At 39.5% G+C, this 24,190-nt stretch overlaps 1 protein-coding gene across 2 annotated transcripts in view; it reads right to left on the reverse strand.

Annotated features, from left to right (window-relative positions):
* Nucleotides 1–24,190, reverse strand: part of unc13d (unc-13 homolog D (C. elegans)) — a 400,017-nt gene that overhangs the window by 160,802 nt on the left and 215,025 nt on the right. For both annotated transcript variants that reach the window (XM_039739768.1, XM_039739767.1), the window contains exons 12-13: nucleotides 15,649–15,775; nucleotides 4,166–4,281 (exon numbers count right to left, since the gene is read on the reverse strand). In XM_039739768.1, coding sequence (XP_039595702.1) covers nucleotides 4,166–4,281; nucleotides 15,649–15,775 — 243 coding nt within the window. The remainder of the gene's footprint in view (nucleotides 1–4,165; nucleotides 4,282–15,648; nucleotides 15,776–24,190) is intronic.

Consider the following 24,190-nt stretch of genomic DNA (forward strand, 5'->3'; position numbering starts at 1 on the left):
AGTGAAGAGTTACCAGATATTGTACCTGGGCAGCTACAGAAGAAGTGGTAAGGGAGACAGCTAGAAGGGTACTTAGTGAGACATCTGGACAGAAGGACGACAAAGAAACCTGGAATTGGAATAGGGAAATAGGATAATATACAGAGGAAGAGGTTGATGAAGAAGCGATGGAACAGTGAGAGAGAGGAAGAAAGTAGACAGGAGTACAAGGAGATAAGAGATAAAGTGAATAGAGAGGTGGCAAAGGCTAATGATGAGTTGTATCAGAGGTTGGATACTAATGAGGGAGTAAATGACCTGTAGAGATTGGCTAGACAGAGGAAATGAGCTGGGAAAGATGTGCAGCAGGTTAGGGTGATAAAGGATAATGATGGAAACATACTCACAAACGGATGGAAAACATACTTTGAGAGGTTGATGAATGGAGAAGATGAGAGAAAGAGAAGGTTGGATGATGTTGTGATAGTGAACCAGGAAGTGCAACAGATTAGCAAGGAGGAAATCAAGACAGCTATTAAGAGAATGAAGAATGGGAAGGCTGTTGGTCCATATGACATACCTGTGGAAGCACGGAGGTGTTTAGGAGAGACGACAGTGGAGTTTTTAACACGATTTATTTAAAATAATCTTAGAAAGTGATAGGGTATCTGAGGAGTGGAGGAGAAGTTTTTAAGAATGGGGTAATATGCAAAACTGTAGTAATTATCTGTACTAATAAAAGGCAAAGCCCTCACTGACTCACTTACTCACTTCACTGACTCATCATTAATTCTCCAACTTCCTGTGTAGGTAGAAGGCTGAAATTTGGCAGACTTATTCCTTACAGCTTACTTACAAAATTTTCATTTCGAAATTCTACACGTAACGGTCATAACGGTCGATAACGGTCGACAACGTCCGCCAGGTTGAACTTTCTTATTTATAGCCCCATCTTCACGTAATTTGGTAGGCGGCTTACCTGCACTAACCGAAACCGATGTATGTACTTATTTCGATGGTATGACGCCACTGTCGGCTGTAATATTGAACTTTCCAACGTCACTAATTTTCCAACTTCCCGTGTAGGTAGAAGGCTGAAATTTGGCAGGCTCATTCCTTACAGCTTACTTACAAAAGTTAAGCAGGTTTCATTTCGAAATTCTACGCATAATGTTCATAACAGTCAACAATGTCCGCCATGTTGAACTTTCTTATTTATGGCCCCATCTTCACGAAATTTGGTAGGTGGCTTCCTTGCGCTAACCAAAACCGATGTACATACTTATTTCAGTGGTATGATGCCACTGTCGGCCGTCATATTGAAGTTTCCAATGTCACTAATTCTCCAACTTCCCATGTGATCTTATTTATATTCAATATATATTGTCATGGCCGCCCCTGCAGTCCTTGCTTTTCTTTCTCCAAGTAACCGATCGCCACACAATCAGCTCTGTAATAGACGTTAAGCCATCTGTAAGCTTAGAGCGCCGATTCTTCAGAACGTTTAAGTAACATTAAAATATCTTCTTAGTACATGTTTAATTATTCTATCCTTCACGCCAGTCCCAGTGAAGAATATAGATTTAAATGAAGTTAAAGTTTTATCTGTATAATATAATAAACATATTTTGCTGCATTTCATCTTAAAAATAATATCGTCATCATATGTAAATATGTGCTTTATAAAGTGGCTCAGGTTGCGCAATATTATAACTGTAGTGCAAGTTTACAGTGAGGTAATTGTACTTATGAGTACAAACAGTTCTACAAGGAGCAATTGATTGAGTGAATTTATAGTTCTTGGGATGAAACAGTTTCTGAACCGCGAGGTCCGTATAGGAAAGGCTTTGAAACATTTTGCCGTGGCTGAGGTAACGTGTGCTTGAAGCTGTATACCGATAATTCTCTTTCCGATCAGCTGCTGCTGTGATTCACACTCAGATACAGTGATATAATACTCCGAGTGGTGCAGTGAGAGTAATATGGAAAAAGATGATCCGCTGTGGCAAATGGGAGGAGCTGAAAGAAAAAGTGCAGTTACAGTAACAACGCTAAAGCAGTTATGGTATTTGGAATACTATGGCTAATCCCTGGACCATTATATTGTTACAAGTTAATTACAATCAGATGCATTACACTAATAAACAATATGCGGTTAGTTTCAGTGTATTTATAAAGCCGCATCAGGAAAATAAGGAGTAACCACACAGGAACAGTAGCATTGCTTTGACGCTGGGTGCCGCCAGTCTGCAAAACCGAGAGGAGAACTTGCGTACGACAAGGTATGAGGTACCGTGGAAAAGTGCGTGGCTTTACACCAAGTGTAGGTTTTATACATCGCGATTTGAACAGGGAAAAGTTCTTACGCAATATTCCTGTGCGTACGCACCGTTTATACATGAGGCCCCAGGTCTTTTTGTGTTGCTGAGTTCACCAGTGCTTGCTTTCTTTCTTTCTTAGGACGTACCAAACTGTAGATTTTGCCACTCGTAATGTTGTAGCAATTTCTCGGATGGGTTTTTTCTGTTTTCGCAACTTAAGGATGCCTTCTTTCACCTGCATGGAGAGCTCCTTTGATCGCATATTGTCTGTTCAAAGCAAAATCTTCCACATGCAAGCACCACACCTCAAATCAACTCCAGACCTTTTATCTGCCTAATTGATAATGACATAACGACGGACTTGCCCACACCTGCCCATGAAATAGCCTTTGAGTGAATTCTCCAATTACTTTTGAGTATAATGAAATAAAGGGATTGTCTTAAAAAAAATGCTTTAGTTGCCTCGCATTTTTATGCAATCGTTTTGTTCAACCCACTGAATTAAAGCTGAAAGTCTGCACTTCAACTGCATCTGAATGGTTTCATTTAAAATTCATTGTGGTAATTTACAGAACCAAAATTAGAAAAAAGTTGTCTCTGTCCAAATATTTATGGACCTAACTGTATATAATGACCTTGTAAAAAACATATAATATTTATATAATATACCTTGTAAAAGCACAGTGCTCAGTAGCTGTCCAGCATATATGGCTCTCTGCATCTCCAGCCTGATAATGACTATATTATTGTTTCGTAATGTAAAAAAAAAACAATATGAAATTGCCACCCTGAACAAAGCACTGTCTGAGGTTCTGAATGCAACAATATTTGTAAATGCATTAAAAAGGCTGCATTAATTCTGCACCGTCACTCCTCAAACCCAACACAACAGACACCAGGCACAAGTTAAAAGTACCAAGAGCGGATTTATTTTTGGAAACTCTTCAAAATGTGTTTCCCACCACCACAGCCAAAAGTAAATAAGTAAAACAGCACACAATTTTTCTCTCTCTCTCTTTCTTCCTCCTCCGCTCTTCCCAGCAAGCTTTGTCCACCTTCTGCCCAACTCTGGCTCGTCCCTGCGAGGTCAGTTAAGTCCTCCTATATTGGACAGGTTAGGCAGAACCCTTGTGCCATATTGTTCTTCTATATTCACAGGACCCTTTGGCGGCACCCACGGCACCCAACAGGGCTGTGATAAAGAACTCCAAGTTCAATGGTGCCCTGCCTTCTCCAATTCTTGGGTTTCCCAGCTGGGTTGGACTGCTGGCCGTCTCTTACATTATATATATATATATATATATATATATATATATATATATATATTATACATTCAGTAAATAGTCTGCCATGCCATAGCCATAATTGTTGAACTTGAATATCTGGAAATATTAATGCTAATAAGGTAGGCATTTTTTTTGTAAAGCAAATAAGAATTTATGTCTAATTAAAATAATAATTCTAATCGATTTAATGAGTACACAGCACGGTGGCACAGTGGGTAGCGCTGCTGCCTCGCAGTTAGGAGACGAAATTCACTTCCCGGGTCCTCCCTGCATGGAGTTTGCATGTTCTCCCTGTGTCTGCATGGGCTTCCTCTCACAGTCCTAAAACATTCAGGTTAGGTACATTGGCAATTCTAAATTCTCCCTAGTGTGTGCTTGGTGTGTGTGTGTGCCCTGCAGTGGGCTGGCGCCCTGCCTGGGGTTTGTTTCCTGCCTTGTGCCCTGTGTTGGCTGGGATTGGCTGCAGCGGACCCCCGTGACCCTGTAGTTAGGATATAGCGGGTTGGATAATGGATAGATGGATGGATTTAATGAGTATGTGTAAAACTCACTATAAATGTATATATTGTTCTGTCTTACCTTAGTAGTGACTGAAGACGAGAAGCACATTTAGGAGGGAAGATATCACGAAATTTTGAGATCATTGATAGTCCATACACAAGGAAAGATTGCAAGGACTCTCCTAGCTCATGCCGCTGTGATAAAAGAAAAAAAATTTATTAGCCCAGCTTAGCGAAAGAAGATAGCCTAAACACAGCTACTTTCCTCAATAGTAATATCTGAATTTACTATTACAAGTAAACCATTACTAGTAATAGGTCAATGACAGCATCTTTTACAAATGAAATAAAAAAAGGTTTTGTTGTTAAAAAAATGCACAGGTGCACAAAGTTGCATGAAACACTGAGACAATCCAAAGCAAACCAGTTCCAATACAGATATTCAAATAATTGTCAAAAAAAAGAAAGCAAAAGGTCAAGAAATCCAAAGAATCACAAAAAGCACAAGCAAAGACACTGAAACTCACTAAACTCCCAAGCTTATTCTTAGCGAACCGCCAGCAACTGTGCAAAACCCTTGCCTTTATAGGCAAGTGATGGGCAGGTGGCAGTGCCTCTTGGGGGAACACCCAAAAAGTACTAGGCATATAACAAAGATATTGATACATAGACAAAATCAAACACAAAGAAAAATGCAAATAAATATAAATAAAATGAACAGCAACAAAAGAATCAAACATGAACAAATAATAAAAAAAGCAAAGATTTGAACTCCATTAGGGGAGGTATCCTAACCCAACCACATGGAATGCACAAACCAGTGTGTTTCTTATTGCCGGTCCCAAGCCCAGATAAATGGGGAGGGTTATGTCAGGAAGGGCATCCAGTGTAAAAATTTTGCCAAATCAAACATGCGGAGAGCAATACAAATTTCCATACCGGATCAGTCGAGCACCGGGTTAACAATGACCGCCACCAGTACTGTTAGCTAATGGGGTGCTGGCAGAAACTGGGCTACTGTTGTTCAAAGAATATGATGGAGAAGAAGGTTGGGGTTTGGGGGGTAGGAGGGGGAGACGTGGAACTGAGGGTAGGAACTTTGAATGCTGGCAGTATGACTGGTAAGGGGAGAGTGTTAGCAGATATGGTGGAGAGAAGGAGTGTGCAAGAGATTAAATGGAAGGGGAGTAAAGCCAAGTGGATCGGAGGTGGATTCAAATGGTTCTATCATGGTGTGGATAGGAGGAGAAATGGGGTAGGGGTAATTCTGAAGGAACAGTATATCAAGAGTGCTTTGGAGGTGAAAAGAGTGTGTTGAGCAGATGGAAAGAGTACTTTGAGAGGCTGATGAATGAAGAGAACGAGAGAGAGAAGAGGTTGGATGATGTGGAGATAGTGAATCAGGAAGTGCAACAGATTAGCAAGGAGGAAGTAAGGACAGCTAAAAGGAGGATGAAAAACTGGAAAGGCCGTTGGTCCTGATGACATACCTGTGGAAGCAGGGAGGTGTTTAGGAGAGATGGCAGTGGAGTTTTTAACCAGATTATTTAATGGAATCTTGGAAAGTGAGAGGATGCCTGAGCAGTGGAGATGAAGTGTACTGGTGCCGATATTTAAGAATAAAGGAGATGTGCAGGACTGTAGTAACTACAGAGGGATAAAATTGATGAGCCACAGCATTAAGTTATGGGAAAGAGTAGTGGAAGCTAGGTTAAGAAGTGAAGTGATGATTAGTGAGCAGCAGTATGGTTTCATGCCAAGAACGAGCACCACAGATGTGATGTTTGCTCTGAGGGTGTGATGGAGAAGTAAAGAGAAGGCCAGAAGGAGTTGCATTGCGTCTTTGTGGACCTGGAGAAAGCATATGACAGGGCGCCTCGAGAGGAGCTGTGGTATTGTATGAAGAAGTCGGGAGTGGCAGAGAAGTATGTAAGAGTTGTACAGGATTTCTACGAGGGAAGTGTGACCGTGGTGAGGTATGCGGTAGGAGTGACGGAAGCATTCAAGGTGGAGGTGGGATTACATCAGGGATCAGCTCTGAGCCCTTTCTTATTTGCAATGGTGATGGACAGGTTGACAGACAAGATTAGACAGTAGTCCCCGTGGACTATGATGTTTACTAATGACATTTTGATCTGTGGCAATAGTAGGAAGCAGGTTGATGAGACCCTGGAGAGGGGGAGATATGCTCTAGAGAGGAAAGTAGGAACAAGACAGAACACATGTGTGTAAATGAGGGGAGGTCAGTGGAATGGTGAGGATGCAAAAAAGAGTTGGCGAAGGTGGATGAGTTTAAATAATTGGAATCAACAGAGGTGAAAAAGAGAGTGCAGGCCGGGTGGAATAGGTGGAGAAGAGTGTCAGGAGTAATCTGTGACAGGACAGTATGCGGACCAGCTATGTTATATGGGTTGGAGACGGTGGTACTGACCAGAAAGCAGGAGACAGAGCTGGAGGTAGCAGTGTTAAAGATGCTAAGATTTGCATTGAGTGTGACGAGAATGGATAGCATTAGAAATGAGTACATTAGAGGATCAGCACAAGTTGGACAGTTGGGAGGCAAAGTCAGAGAGGCGAGATTGCATTGGTTTGGACATGTGGAGAGAAGAGATGCCGAGTATATTGGGAGAAGGATGCTAAGGATAGAGCTGCCAGGGAAGAGAAAAAGAGGAAGGCCTAAGAGAAAGTTTATGGATGTGGTGAGAGAGGACATGCAAGTGATAGGTGTAACAGAACAAGATGATGAGGACAGAAAGATATGGAAGAAGAAGATCTGCTGTGGCAACCCCTAACGGGAGCAGCCGAAAGAAGAAGAAGAAGCTAGGGGAGGTATCCTGGCAGAAACATAGCAACATCAAAGTGGAAGTGAACAGTAAATTTTACCAAAAATTATTACAGATTTGATTAAATTATAATTCAAATACAAACAGAAATCCAAATTTTCAATCAGTAAGAAACCAGTTTTAATCAATGATCTAAAAACTGAATTAAAAATGAAGTTCATGTCAGATACAGAAACCAAACTAAGATTAGTGGAAACAATATTTTTGTTGAAGCAACTTTCTTCGGTTACTGCTATACATGTACAAAGTCTGCAGTTAACAGACTTTAGAAGCAAAATAATATTGTCTTCTGTTTAGACTTAAACATTGATAAAAATGGTACTTTATGAGATTACTCAAAATTAAAAACTACATACAAAAGTCCTATTTTTACTGCATCTCTGTCACTTGTCTTCTATTTCAGTTTTTTGAAAAAAAGGGTAATTTTATTAACTGTGTTAAATACCCTATTATAAGAGTGCCTAATATTAAATGACTACAGTATGGTGGAAGACACTCTATCTATAATCTTACTCTCTGTCCCAGGTTCTAGCGAAAAAGAGAAAATGCAGGACTGAAAATTAAAACAAAATAGAACCAGGACATTAATTCAAAAAAATCACTGTCATTTAAATGTGTAAAGTTTCAAAAACCGCAAAATCAAAATAAATAAATAAATACCAAAAACAAACATAATACAAAATTTTAGAAGAAAAACAGACAAATTTCTTAAACTTCATATTTCTTCAAGATTTTAGCAACACATTGCAAAAAAGTTTTTTTAATTATCCAGAAATTTAGACCAAGTATGTAGCTTTCTTATATACGAAATGGACTGTGACATCACTTCCATCACAACTTTCAGGCAGGTGGTTGTCCAATTAACTGTAAACAATAAGGCTTCTGGGATGAAAAAATACACATAATTGTACCACATGTGATAAATAAAATACTACAAATAAAAAGGAGGTATGTAAAAATCATAATAGAAATAAAGACATAATGCAATAACACAAAAGTAAGGTTTAATATAAAAATACTCATGGAAATAACTCAAAAGAGTTTGAAACATACTGCATTTGTTAAGTAAAACAAATTGCCTTTGACACACTATAGTTCTGGTGATAAGCTATGATGTAGAAAATGATCAATTATAATTACAGTTATAATAAGAACATTAGAAAAACTTTGATATGAACAGGCCATTCAGTTTAACAAAACTCTGTAATACTATCTACCAGATTTCTCAAAAGTAATATAAAGTCAATTTTTTAAGGTCCCTAAAGTTCTACTGCCTACCACACTATATGGAAATGTATTCTATGTATCAATGACTTTCTATGTGAAGAAAAACATTATAACGTTTGTAAGAAATCTACCTTCAAAATTTCTGTGTTTTTCCCTATGGTCTTAAAAAACAACTCATTTTAAAGAGAAAATGTGGAAACACTACAGTATACTAATTCCTTTCATAATTTGAAAACATCCAAGGCTGCACCAAGTGGCATCTGAATTATTTTCTTCTCACTGCTGACTCCATCAGCTTACCATCCTAGTAATGCATCCCTACTGCTCTACCCCCAAAGTACATAGATAGCCTAATACCGCTTCAGTGAGAATAAAAATAGGTAATATGTTATTTCAGAGCATGTATTTTTGGCATATCCATCCATCCATCCATCCATCCATTATCCAAACCTCTGAATCCGAACACAGGGTCACGGGGGGTCTGCTGGAGCCAATCCCAGCTAACACAGGGCACAAGGCAGGAACCAATCCCGGGCAGGGTGCCAACCCACCGCAGTTTTTGGCATATATTTCACTTTAAATATTAGAACACATTTTCAATTAAAAAAAATCTTTTTCCAATTTGAGCTGCTGCTGGGTAAAAAACTGCTTCAGTTGTCAGCTGGCTAACAGAATATTTTGTTTAGATATAGTTTCACTTTAAATGTTAGCAAACATTTTCATTCAAAAACTACTTTAGCGTGTATTAGTAATAACCAAAACAATGTATTTCAATTAGCTGGGCATATAACATAATACATAAAGTAAATACTAATTTTCACGATGACACAACATAGTTTTCTTTTTGTTCTATTGTGTGTACATTCTCTACTTTTGCACTCCATGCTTCTTCTGGGAGTGGGAACAACCTACAGGAATTCTGTAACATGAGCAGCTTTTCAAAGTACTTCTTGGATTTGGTATAAAACCCCTTCAGTATTTAATTGTAAAAAGCAAAGCAACACTTTTCAATCAGCTGGAAGAAAATATTATAATAAATCAAGCAATAAAATTACAGCATTACTTAAAATATTTCACAGATTTTGTAGTTATCATTTTTGCAGTCTGAGAGGCGTGAATACAAAAAATGGGTACACTGTATTCACTTTTGTTTTGATGCTTGTGTGTTTTTCACTGCTACTGCACGTTATCAGTGTCTGTCCCCTTGGACATCTTTTGTGTTCTTTCACCACCGGCTGGCAGTTCTTGTCTCATTTTGTTTGGAGTTTGGTATGGATCAGGCACAGTAGATTATTTGTCATGCAAAGTTAGTGATGCACAGATTTAAATATAAACTATTTCTAATAGCTTGGTTTTGGAGGTGCCCATGGTCCCCTTTTGGTGTCCAAACATCATGTCCATACATAAACTATTTCAGAATATGTCAGTATGACCATTGGAAGTGCATGTTGAACGTAAAGTGTCCATTATGACAAGTGTTAGTAAGCACTAGTACACGTACATTACTGGTACTGCTAAGCCCTGAAGGGGCAATGCCTCCTTCAAGCACTGTTGATGTGAAAATACTGTTAGCAGCACCATTTCTCACATTGCTGGTGAAAGGCTCAAGGTCATCGTGTTTCTCTGGCAATTGAAACTTATCTTTCTCCAAAAAGGTAATAGTTTCTAGTATATGTACTTGTTACTGACATCAAAAGCTAATCAAAATTTGATTTCAGACTTGTCTGGTTCATTTGACTATCACTGTGTGAAAGTGCATCAATAATTTAGAAACTGCTTATCAACGGATATGTCTGCTCTTACTTATAATGCATGATGCAGATCTGCACAAACTATGCCAAGTGTCTGAGACCAGCAAAGCAGTCAGTACACAAAGTTCACAGCCAGAATTGTGTTTAAGTGGAGAAGGGAAAACATGTGAAATGGCACATTGTGGATGAAGCAAGCCACAAGTGAATGGAGTTCACTTACAATGTTTTTAAAGAAAAGGCAAGCCTGGCAATGTAGGCAAATATAAAAATAAACAGTTGGCTTTCTTTGTATGTGTGTGCATCTGTTGTCATATACATGCTCATGGGAGGAAGCTGAAGGGCTCACAAAGGTATAATTCCGTGGCAGACCAGGGGGTGGCAGAATGCAGTAATTCTTCCTCTTTTTCATCGGCAGACCAACCATGGGAAATTTCGCATGGACCCGAGGACATCACTTCCAGTTCTGGGCCTGATAACTTCACTTACAGTCCCTGCCCATCTAAACCCCACAAAGGCAGAGACCTTTGCAAAAGGTGGGACCGCCCTGGGCCAGCAGGCGAGGAAATTAAGGTGGAAGTTCGATCCATAATGGCCAACGAGCCCTCAGGCCCTCAGCTTGTTGGCAAAAATCGGGTGCTGGCTAAGGCCAGACAGAAACAATACCTGAGAAGTGGTAGAACAGCTTGCCTGTTTCTTCTTCCTTAATGCCCTACCTGAATATCTCACCAAACCAGCCTGGGGGCAATCATTTTAAAACTAAGATGGACCTCATAGAGGCCATTGACAATAATCAGATGGCTTCACACTCTGGGAGAACCGAGCAGTCTTGGTATGAATCCCAACCACTGTGTGTCCCTAATCCAAAGCTCTGTCATCACCACTTGGAGCGAGCACTGAAGCCACCGGTTCCACGGCCACATCGTTTGCTCTGCTGGATTCCGGCAGTAACATATCAATTGTTGCTCACAGTTTTATGTTGCCATGGAAATGGCTAAATGTTAAGACCAATCTGACCTGTATTCACGACAAAACTCGTTCATACATGTCCGCCGCCTGTATCATCGCATATGAAGAATCCCTAAAAAAACTACCGGTAGTGGTCCTCCCAAATCCACCTTTTCCAATGATACTCTGGCAGAGATAGGTCTGATAGTAAAAGTGGCTTATCATGAACCACTCCTAAACAGAACATAGGCCTAGTTATGGATGGAGAAAGTACATCCCCAGCTGCCACCATGCTGTGAATAGAGTTGGGTGGGAGCAGAAACGCAGCTCCTTGGAGTGACGTGGAGATTCAGACCATCGCATGACACCACATCATCATCCAGCACTACAGCAGAATGGGATGAAACCCTTGAGGTCGCCGTGGATCCACTCTCATAGCACTTTCAATTTAGGCAGGCGCCAGCTTCGTTTAAAAGGGAACTGTGGAACAACGAGGCAAGAAATGCTGAACACATACCTAAAGCAGAAAGTTTTTCCATGTTATACTAATAATGACGTGAAGTGTGACTTTAGGCCAAATATCAAATAAACACATGCATTTTTATTCAAGAATATAACCAAAGTAAAAAAAATTATTCAGTTTACATGTTGCTGTCAACGAGTTACAAACCCAAGGTCAAATATCAATCAACAGACGTTTAACACATATTCTTTGATGGTGCAGAGGTAAAAACTACTGCCTTATAACCAAAAGGTTGCCGGTTCAAGTCCTGGCTTTTTGAGTAGTGAGCTGCTATTACTATTGTTATTATTACTATAATATAATAAAAATATACATTTGATTTGAGTCTGTAACACCCAGTGTAAATTTCAGCTACTTGTAAAAGCGCTTTTTTTTTTATTATTCAGTTTTATTCTCTCAGTGACGTTAACGTGGTACAATGAACTTGCCTCTCCCACTCTGAGTTGATGCCGTTTATCTCCATTCTTTTCACATGGGCAGCGATGACCACAGTTGGTACTGTGGTTGATGCCTGCTCAGAACTATTTGTTGTACCGGCAATCAAAGATACGATGACCCAAGACCGTGACTGGACAAAGGCAGAACCATAACAACAAACAGCTTCTTCATAGATTGCTGCACCACAACCTTATATAAAATCTTTTGAGAAAAAGTTCTATTTTGTTTATTTTATTTTTGACCTTCCCCTATGTCCCTACTATTCTTCAAGCACCCCTCGTACAAGATCTTTTCATTTTACTGGTCCCAGTGACTCCTTTTTAACTCTGAAATTGAATTTGTCCACCTTGGCCTTGGTATGGAGATTCTTTCCTTGAAATAATTATTTTTACCCCAAATTGGGTTACATTACTGGTTTGGAGGACCTGCTGTTAAACCCAGTGTTACCCCCAAGGTGATCAGAGGTATTCCAAAGTGTCCAGTTCAGTGGGATCCAAGGAGAAAATTATTTCAAATTCCAAGAAAGGGCAAGCTTCCAAGCCCCAAATGGAATGAAAAGAGGTATTCACATAGTTTTAATGTAAGCTGTAGCTTCTATTGGATTGAATAATAATTTAACTCCAGATAAAGTTCAATGTCTAATTATAAGTGCGAGAGTATGCCTACCAGAATATCTATAGTTAGCTTGGAATTACAAAGTCAAATTCTCTTTCAGGCAACCCATGGGCCATTAAAATCTTCCAAGATGTATACTCATCTCAGATAAAAACCTTCAGCTAACATATGGTACTCCAAACTTGTGCTAAACAGATGTTGATTCATGCTAGACCTGCAGAAAGATCATAAAATACTTCAACTTAAACAGGAGTTCTTGTGAATTGCAGGTGGGCGAGTGGTCAGCTGGCTTTCAGCAATTCTGTAAAGTTTGTTCTTTCAGACTTGTGTGTCACTGAAAGCCTAGCAAAAATGGACAATATCAACTCTGCCGTACACTGGACATTTTTCACTTATGCTAACTTTATATTGCCAAAATTTATTGTGTCATGGAATGTCCTTTTTTGTTTTACTATTTACTTAGCGTAACATGTGTCTGTCTGTATGAATATTGTATTGTGTAGTAAATTACTTTTGTTATACTAGACTTAAAAATTTGTAGTTTGCTCTGACACTGTCCTTAGTTTAAGTGCATTATGCAAAAATTAAACTGAATTGAATTAAGCAGAATTTAAAGAGAAAGTATGACACATGGAAATGACTCTGCCCGTCTGTGGCAGTATGTGTTGTGGAATATTACCTGGTATCATGGAAATGTCATGGAAATGGCATTCTGGGTATGACGTTAAACTGCATCTGGCCCTGCAAGTTTTCCTTTAACTTGCAGGGAAATCATGGGGTTTGGTGGCAGGATTGGCACTCCAGCCACTGTAAAAAAAAAAAAAAAGCTACAGTGCACGGCTCAATGGCAACTCTGGTCTTCACTGGGAACTGAGAAGGATGACTGTGAGGGCTCTGAGGGCAGATAAAGAGGCGCTTGTTAGAGGAATCTGCAAGAAAGTAACACACCATTGGTGGTCTAGCGATCCACGTTCTGCTTACTGAAGAATCAAAGCATTACACACATCCAAATCTGTTCCTCGGAGAGATGCAGTCAGGGCCTCAGATGGAACAATCCTTATGGATGACACTGCAGTTGTAACCCGCTGGGCTGACTACTTTGAGCAGCTGTTCAAAGGACGTTGGATATCTCTGGGTTCACGGTTCTTGAGGATGAACTTCCAATTAGCTGTGAACCAACCAATATCACTAAGATTGCACATGTGGTGAGCCTGCCGAGGGGAGGCAAGGCTGCAGAGATCTGTGGTATCCTGGCATTGCAAGCAATCTTTCCTTCCATCCCAACTGACTGGAAAATGGGACTCCCTATCTGGAAAGGGAAGGGTGATCGCCTGGATTGCGGGAACTACAGGGGGATAGCACTGCATTCGGTACCAGGTAAGGTCCTTGCTAGGGTTGTCCTCAATAGGATCTGTGATCACTTGCTCACCTACCAGTGAACTGAGAAGTCTGGTTTTACGCCTAAGAAGGGCTCTCATAGAGCGCAATTGCAAATATCGGTACAGTTTCTTTGCAGCTTTTGTCAATCTTCGTAAAGTGTCTGACTCAGTTGATCGAGCTGCCCTGTGGGACATCCAGAGGGTTCATGGGATCCCCTCGAGGTTGATGGATATCATGAATGGCCTGTACACTGGTACTGTGAGTGCTGTGCAGAGTGGAGGCAGGACCTCTGTGTTTTTCTCAGGTGATTCTGGGGTTTGTCAGGGGTGTTTTCTTACTCCTATTCTGTTCACTGCTTGTATGGACTGGATGTTGGGCAAGGTCGTGGAGTCCAGTGTCTGTGGGGCAGCTGTTGGTGAAGAAAGATTCACTGATCTTGACTTTGCTAACGATGTTGTGATCTTCGCGGAGTCGATGGAGCTCTTGGATCAGAAATCAGGACCAGGACTCTCAAGAGACTGAGCGAGGAGTCTGAGTGTCTGGGCTTGCAAGTGTCCTGGATAAAAAAAACAAGATCCAGGCCTTTAATGATCTCTTAGGCACCGCCATCAGCAGTGTGTCTGTCTGTGGATAAAGTGTCAAGAGAGAGGTTTGCTTACCTTGACAGTGACATTCATGTCTCTGGTCATTAGTCAGATTGGGAGAGCATTGGGGGTCATGAGGTAGATGGAAAGGGGTGTATAGCACTCCCAATATCTATGCAAAAAGACGAAGGTCCAAGTTTTATAGTCCAGTTGGTCCCTGTTTTGCTATTTGGTTTGTGAGACATGGACGCTGTCCAGTGACCTGAGACAAAGATTGCACTCCTTTGGTACTGTGTCTCTCTGGAGAATCCTTGGGTACCGCTGGTTTGACTTTGTGTCAAATGCACAGTTGCTCATGGAGTCCCGAATGAGGAACATTACTAGCATCAGCAACGGCACTATGGTGATATGGCGCGATTCCCCGAGGGTAATCCAGCAGGTAGGATCCTCATAGTTGGGGACCAGGCCAAGGGGTTGCCCACGTAACACCTGGCTGCGGCAGATAAAAAGTCATTTCCAGAGGGTGGGACTAGATCACATGTCTGCCTGGGGGGTTGCCAACCAGGATCCCGAGCTGTTTCGTTGTGCGGTGGGTGCAGCAACACACTGTACCAGTGCATGCTCCCCAAATTGACTTGTCATGAAAATAAACATTTATAATACATGAATATTTATCTGTTTTCATTGTGGTGTCCTTCCCAGCATTTGGTCCTTTCCCATTTTTAAATATACCATCTGAATAGATCTTGTATAATTAATTAAACTTAGAATGACATTGACTTGATTTCCATCTTTGAATATAACAGAAGCCCATCCTGTGGTGAAGGGATGTTCAAGAAGCACATTTTAAAGGTTCTGCTGGTCAATATGAGCATAACAGTCCTGCACTTGTCTTATTTCAGAAATATCACATAGCCCTTTCTGACCTTTACTTGTTTAACTTTTTGGATGTAATTTTTAATTTGTTTTCCATTTGATCACTCTTTACCCATTGATGACACACATACCATACAGCTTTAAAAATGTATGTTATTACCATTGAACACACTTCATTTTATATAATTGGTTGTACCCAAAGTCCTTTCTGTATGATGTACTTTATGTAATATGGCCATGTCAATTAATAGCGTTCAGAATATCACATTGTTAAGCATTTTATTATGTATGGGGCCAAATACCCATATTTACTTTGATTGTACTCTTGTTTTGATCCAGGAAAGTTGTACTAGATTTTACCCTAGAAATAAAACATGTACCTGTTCATATGTGAGTTCTTTTGAGTCCAGCTGTGCCCACTGATACTGTATGCTGGTGAGCTGATGAAGAAGAACATTCGAGTCTAACTCCATGGACTGGTAAAGTCTACTGTAAGCCAGCCACTTCCTGTGAAAAGAAAACTTCTTTTGAAAATGTACATATTTATGTCACATAAAGTAAAAGAAGGAAGTGCATTACTGAGGGGGTTGTCACAGAGATAGATAGATAGAGAGATAGAGAGATAGAGAGATAGATTATGCTAGGGAACAAAGAGGAAAATTGATACAGTAGGAGGGTATGTGATTTGATTTACTTTAGGTTTCATTTGGTTTGATTTTTTTAGGCAAGATCCCATCTCTTTCTGTTTTTTAATGGGCTGAACCTATGAGACTCAAATCGTTTTTTTTTTTTTTTTAAAGTAGCCCAAATTTACTTGTTTTAAAAAAATATTTCAAGATAATATAAAGGACTTTAGAAGATGGATGGATGTATTACAATAATGGACCAATGTTTTCTACTTAATTACTCAAAAATTAAAGTGCGACAGTTATCATAAACTGGTACCTTCTACTTTGTTTCTCCTCTTAGTACCCTGCTTTGTCACATGGTGCCACGGCTACATTGACAAGCTGCTATCGTTACCCAATAAAATGAGGTGATCTGCAACAAAGATATGCAGATGAAGCAGAAACCTTGGCAACCTTTAGCTAAACTAATGAACTTGATGGATTGAATGGTCTTTAGTTTGTCAGATTTTTATGTTATATGTTTTTATGAAATCATAGTAAGAGCCTTGAATTCATTGCTCACTGGTGTAATACTTGACTTTATTTCATTTGAGTTTATATATGTGTAGATATCAGCTTCTGTTTCTGATTTTGTAGAATGCTTAAGAGATAAAAGGTTTTAACTGAACTTTATATTGGTGTGGTTTTGTTTAAGAACTGATATGCATGTTTATGCATGCAAATTGTATTAAGATTTAGTACTTAGGTACTAAAGTGATTAGGTTTCTATTCTGTATTTTCTACAGATGGCAAAATATCTTATTTGTTATCTACGACAAAATGTGTTAAAAGTAGTAGTGGTACTGAGTAGATTGTACTGTATCATTTTCTGTCTTGCATTAGGAAAACAGTACCTTTGATAGTACTGTTACGGGAGATGGATGTCTGAAGCAGAACTTCATTAGCAGCGGTGTTATTTTTTCATCCCGAGATATCCTGTATTTACTCAACCCGAAAGGTTCAATTACAGTATATACAAGCATATATAAACGTGAGCGACAGAGAAAGGGCTCAGAAAGAAACAGAACAAAGAGCTAAAGCTTCATGCAAGCCTAGACAGGCATCAAGTCCAAGCTCACGTTAAGCAAACGTTCACAACTCGTATTGAAATAGCTGAACAAATGGCATCTACTACTGACGGAAAAGTAACAGCTGCAAATTCCGAATTCAAAGCAGTCAGAAGCAGACTAGCTGCACTGGAAGATGGATGCAGAAGGAATAATATTAGAATTGAAGGTCTCCCTGAGAACTGTGAAAGTCCAAACCAGTGAAATTCGTAGCTGAACTATTCTCTAAAATAATCAGAGGACTTTAAATCAGATATCGAAATAGCAGTAGCTAACTAAGCTACTTAACTTGGATTGAATACCTCAAAACCTAGGACTCTCATCGTGCATTTTGAAAAATTACAATTTAAATTACATATAATGTTACTTCTCAGACAGAAACAAGGGACTATATTTGAAAATAACCACATTCATATTTTCCCTGATTTCTCACCCTCCACAGCTCCTAAACGTGCTGCATTTTACAACATGAAACAGCGCTTATGGAAAGCCGAGATCGGATACGGCTTCTTGTATCCTGCCAATCTGAAAGTGGGCATTCAAGGCAAGCTTTACATTTTTATTTCTATGGAGGAAGCAGAAAAAGAGCTAATAAAACTGATCCCAACACTTTTTTGAAATATAATCTTGAGTGGATCCATTTCTGGCATTGCAAAGATGATATTACCTGCTGATTGATCGGCTTGCAATGATACTGGTACCGTAACTATACATCCATTTTCCTCATGTGTGTATGTATGTATTTTTTTGGGGACTGTTTAACATAATACCCTCGGTTTATTGTATTAGGGCTTACTATGCTTATAAGGGATACTGTTTAACATCATTCCTTGGTTTTACTCTCTCTAGACGGTTTAAGATTATATTTTAAGCTTATAGCAATTGGACTGTACAGTCAATAGATATCCCTATTTTAATTCTTGTACGCAACTACTGGGGGGCTTGTTTTGTTTTGGACGTGTTGTGTCTCTAGGTATGTCAGAGGACTGGGACTTTGTTGTGAAGTGTGGGGAGGCAAAATAGGGGGACTGGGGGGGAGGGAAAGAGGGCAAGCTTTTTTAATTTATCCTTTTAATCGTTATATTTATAAGTAACAATGCAACAATAGTCTTCATGGCAATAACTCCTTGGAAAATTGGAAATTAAGGTCAAAGCTGTCTTAAATTAAGATTACAAAATGACAAATGTTTAGAAGCAATTTCTCCATGACCAAAAAATTAACTTTGTGAGGTGGAATGCTAAAGGTCTCAATCACAAATTAAAGAGAAAGAAATATACTCTCACCTAACAGGTCTAAATGCTAAAATAGTATATTTACAGGAGACCCACTTATTAAGCAAGGATCAGCCATGGCTGCACAGAGACTGGACTGGTCAAATATTCCAATTCCAGTTTTGTAAAGAAAACTAGAGATGTGGGAATTCTTATTTTTAGAACAATCTCATTTGTAGTATCAGAGGTAGTACATGATCCTGAACAGGGGATATGTGATAGGTGTCATGGGCAATTTACTTAAACATAAAGTGATTTTGATAAAAATCTATGCATCCAATGTGGATGATAGGGACTTCATCCAAAACGTATTTGCATCCATTTCCAGTGTGAGTACTCATAAAATTATAATGGCTGGGGACTTTAATTGTGTTTTAAATCCAGACTTAGATAGGTCTCCTGCCATGGGGGCGATGAAATCTAACACTGCAAAAACAACTACACAGTTTGTAACTGATCACAACTTATTGGACCCCTGGGACCTCATGTATAATGCTGTGTGTAGAATGCACACTAAAACATGGTGTACGGACAAAATCGGAAATGTGTGTATGCACAAAAAAATCCAGATGCGTAAATCTGTGCATACGCCAACTTCCACGTTCTTCCGCTACATAATTCCCAGTCAGCGTGAAAAGTAACACACATGCACGTGCCTGCTGCCACTCCCAAACTCCTCCCAGAATTATGCCTCTTTGAATATGAAAATCTATATAAATAGCACTTAAGCTCAGTGTTCTGTAAAAAGGCTGTGGCAAAAGCATGCATGAAAATAGAAGAATTTCAGTGAATACCAAGTGGAGGCAAGGAAAAATATACTACTATATGTTTGTTTAAACAGTTGTATAAACAACAAAACAAAGTTGATCAAGTGACATAGAGTATCGAAGAAACTCAAAAGCTCAAGTTCACAAAGTCATACAGTGCCCGAAATAAAAAAAGAAGTTGTCAGATATCAAAGTTGCCGTGAAAAGGCGAGTCGTAGCCCACCATCTAAGTGTCATATGAAAGCTTATTAGGGTACAGAGAAAAGAGAACTTTAATCTCAAAATTTCTACTTTAACCACATAGTTTATTTTGTAATTAAAATAGAGCATCATAAATCATTAATTTACTAGTTTCTCAAATACCATCGTAACTAAAGTAGCACGTTAAATGCTTTGTATTGTATATGTTCTTCTATGTGCTCTATGCGTGTGAAACACTACATGCTTCTTAAATGGGCTTTCTCTTCCTGCAACAGGACATAGAATCCATTACTTTCGTGATATTATAGCTCTCTGAATAATTTAAATACTGAGATGTATACCTAATATAATTTCCATGATGACAGAAATTAAAGAATGGGAACACAGTGGCGCAGTGATAGTGATGAACTGGCATCCCATCCAGAGATTGTTCCTGCCTCATGCAAGGTGCTTGCTGCACTGTGCACGACCTTTGATGAAATCATTTATTGCAGCAGTGCTGTCTCTTTCAAACGCACTAACCCCCAATTCCTGCACTTCCTTTTCTTTCTCCAACTACCCAATCACCACACAATCAGTTCTGTAATAGACATTAAACCATCTGTAAGCTTAGAATGCAGATTCTTCAAAACTATTAAGGAACATTGAAATATCTTCGTAGTACCTGTTTATGCTATCCATCTATCTACCCTTCCAGTGTCGCACCAGTCCCAGCAAGAACACAGCGAATGGCAGGAACAATCCCTGAACGGGGCACCAGCTCTTTGCTAGCGCTGCGACACCATGATTATTGAAATGATGTGAACATTTTATCTGTATAATGTAATAAACATATTTTGCTGCATTTCATCTTAAAATAACAGCATTATTTGTAAATATGCGCTAAAGTGGCTCAGGTTGTGCAATATTATAACTGTTTACAGTGAGGTAATTGTACTAATAAGTATAATCAGTTCTACAAGGAGCACTTGATGGACTGATTGGTTAAACTATTGGTTTATAGTTCTTGGGGTAAAACTGTTTATGAACTGCGAAGTAAGTCCTGGAAAGGCTCTGAAGCGTTTGCCGTATGGGAGCAGTTCAAATAGACAGCATGGCTGAGGCAGTGTGTGCTTGATGCTGTTTTCCGATAATTCTCTTTCTGATCAGCTGCTGTAGAGCTGTGATTCCACATTCAGAAACAGTGATATTAATACTCCGAGTGGTGCAGTGAGAGTAATATGAAAAAAGATGATCTGCTGTGGCAACCCCTAATGGGAGGAGCTGAAAGAAGAAGAAGGTGCATTGAAAGTAACAACACTAAAGCAGCTATGGTATTTGGAATAGTTTGGCCATTCTGTGGACCATTATATTGTTACAGGTTAATTACAATAAGATCCATCCATCCATCCATTTTCTAACCCGTTGAATCCGAATACAGGGTCACGGGGGTCTGCTGGAGCCAATCCCTGCCAACACAGGGCACAAGGCAGGAACCAATCCTGGGCAGGGTGCCAACCCACCGCAGGGCACACACAAACACACCCACACACCAAGCACACACTAGGGCCAATTTAGAATCGCCAATCCACCTAACCTGCATGTCTTTGCACTGTGGGAGGAAACCGGAGCGCCCGGAGGAAACCCACGCAGACACGGGAGAACATGCAAACTCCACGCAGGGAGGACCCGGGAAGCGAACCCAGGTCTCCTAACTGCGAGGCAGCAGCGCTACCACTGCGCCACCGTGCCGCCCACAATAAGATGCCTTAAACTAATAAACAATATGTGGTTAATTTCAGTGTACATGATAAAGCCGCGTCAGGGATGTTGATCTAAAAAAGAAAGGAAAAATCACACTGGGACAAAAGCACTGCTTTAAAGCTGAGTGCCACCAGTTTGCAAAACCAAGTGGAGAACTTGCGTACGCCAGGAATAGCTAGCGTGAAAATGTACATGGCTTTATGCCAGGTTTAGTTTTTATACATCGCGATGTGAGCGTGGAAACGGGAGCATGCAACATTTTTGTGTGTATGCACTGTTTATACATGAGGCCCCTGGAGATTTCAAAACTCAAACTCAAGAGCATATTCCATCTACTCACCAGTGCATCACTGCTACTGAAGAATTGATTATTACTTTATAGATAACAATTTTTTGCCCATGATTAAATCTTGTAAGTATGACACTATTGTTATTGCTTAACCCTTTGATCTTGGAGCTCAAATCATTATATCCCACATACTCATCTCACAGCTCATGTCTTAACCCATTTTTATTAGCAGGAAATAACTGTACAGCATTTATATCCAAAGAAATCAATTTTTTTAGAGGCAAGTACAGACTCAGAGGTCTCTGTAGGAATACTCTGAGAAACACTAAAGGCTTTTTTAAGAGCACTGATTATCTCTGATCTTTTGTCAAAAATAATTTGGAAACCAAGAAGGCATCAGAGCTAATCAGTGAAATTACCAGAATAGGTCAGGAACATGCCAGGTTTCCAAATGAGACACTTCATAGGAAGAGACAGGCTCTACATTCAGAACTCAACCTCTTGACAACTAAAGAAACAGAACAACTATTTTTTACATCAAGACATCATTACTATGAACACAGAGAGAAAGCTAATATTATCTTAGCTCAATAAATCCACAATCAGGAAGTTCACAATGCAATCAAAGCAATTACCAGCACAAACAGAGACAAAATCATTGACCATAAAAATATCATACACACATTAAGAGACTACTATAAGTCCTTATATTCTACTTAATTTAGAATTAGAATTAGAACAATCTAGACGAGAACAGGCCATTCAGCCCAACAAAGCTCGCCAGTCCTATCCACTTGCTTCCTCCAAGAAAACATCAAGTCGAGTTTTGAAAGTCCCTAACGTCTTACTGTCTACCACACTACTTGGTAGCTTATTCCAAGTGTCTATCGTTCTTTGTGTAAAGAAAAACTTCCTAATGTTTGTGCGAAATTTACCCTTAACAAGTTTCCAACTGTGTCCCCGTGTTCTTGATGAACTCATTTTAAAATACAAGTCTCGATCCACTGTACTAATTCCCTTCATAATTTTAAACACTTCAATCATGTCACCTCTTAATCTTCTTTTGCTTAAACTGTAAAGGCTCAGCTCTTTTAATCTTTCCTCATAATTCAACCCCTGTAGACCTGGAATCAGCCTAGTCGCTCTTCTCTGGACCTTTTCTAGTGCTGCTATGTCCTTTTTGTAGCCTGGAGACCAAAACTGCACACAGTACTCAAGATGAGGCCTCACCAGTGCATTATAAAGGTTGAGCATAACCTCCTTGGACTTGTACTCCACAGATCGTGCTATATAACCTAACATTCTGTTAGCCTTCTTAATGGCTTCTGAACACTGTTTGGAAGTTGATAGCTTGGAGTCCACTATGACTCCTAAATCCTTCTCATAAGGTGTACTCTCGATTTTCCGACCGCCCATTGTGTATTCAAACCTAATATTTTTACTTCCTATGTGTAATACTTTACATTTACTGACATTAAATTTCATCTGCCACAAATCTGCCCAAGCCTGTATGCTATCCAAGTCCTTCTGTAATGATATAACGGATTCCAAATTATCTGCTAATCCACCTATCTTGGTATCATCTGCAAACTTAACCAGCTTGTTACTTATATTCCTATCTAAATCATTTATATATATTAAAAATAGCAGCGGCCCTAGCACTGACCCCTGTGGAACACCACTCTTAACATCGGCCAGTTCTGATGAGGTTCCTCGCACCATCACCCTCTGCTTCCTGTGTCTGAGCCAATTCTGCACCCATCTAAAAACATCACCCTGAATTCCCACTTCTTTTAACTTGATGCCCAACCTCTCATGTGGCACCTTATCAAATGCTTTCTGAAAGTCCAGATAAATAATATCATAAGCTCCACTTTGATCGTATCCTTTTGTTGCCTCCTCATAGAATTCCAACATGTTAGTAAAACACGACCTCCCTCTTCTGAACCCATGCTGACTGTTCAGAATAACTCCTGTCCTTGTCATGTGTTGCTCAATCTTATCCTTAATAATTCCTTCCATTAATTTTCCTGTGATGCTTGTTAAGCTTACTGGCCTATAGTTGCTTGGATCTGCCCTGTCACCCTTTTTATATAATGGGATGATATTTGCCATTTTCCAGTCCTTTGGAATCTCTCCAGTGCACAGTGACTTCCTAAAAATATGTGTCAAGGGTTTATATATGTACTCACTAGCCTCCTTAAAAACACGAGGATAAATATTATCTGGGCCTGGTGATTTGTTTGATTTCATCTTATTTAATCTGAGCAGCACTTCTCCCTCTACAATTTCCAAATCCCTCAGTTCCTCCTTAGTAGTTGTGTTTACCTCTGGCAGGTTATCCACTTGCTCACTTGTAAACACCTCAGAAAAATGTAAGTTTAGGGCATCTGCTATTTCATTGTCTGTATCTTTTAATTCCCCTTTACTATTCCTGATGAACTTGACCTCCTCCTTAACTGTTCTTTTACTACTAAAATACTGAAAGAATCTCTTGGGGTCTTCTTTCGCCTTATCTGCTATATTCCTCTCCAACTTTCTTTTAGCCTCCTGATATCCTTCTTAATGGTTGCCCTCATTTTCTCATACGCGCTACGATTCTCTTTGCAGTCATTAGTCTTATATGCCTTATATAGCAGTTTTTCCTTTGCAACTTCTTTTTAAATCTTTATTAATCCATCGTGGAGTTTTTTTTAGTTTCCTATTACTTCCAAATTTAGGTATGTATCTGTCCTGCATTACATGTAAAACATTTTTAAACCTGTTCCACTGCTCCTCGACTGTCTCCACATTTAAAAGCTTATCCCAGTCTATCCTACTTAGACATTGTCGCATCTGCTCAAAATTAGCCCTACTAAAAAGGCTATTTAAAGTAATGACACAATCTAATGCATTTTTGTATGCATTACAGATAC

This window comes from Polypterus senegalus, chromosome 17 (assembly GCF_016835505.1).
Source record: "Polypterus senegalus isolate Bchr_013 chromosome 17, ASM1683550v1, whole genome shotgun sequence".
Classification (NCBI taxonomy): domain Eukaryota; kingdom Metazoa; phylum Chordata; class Cladistia; order Polypteriformes; family Polypteridae; genus Polypterus; species Polypterus senegalus.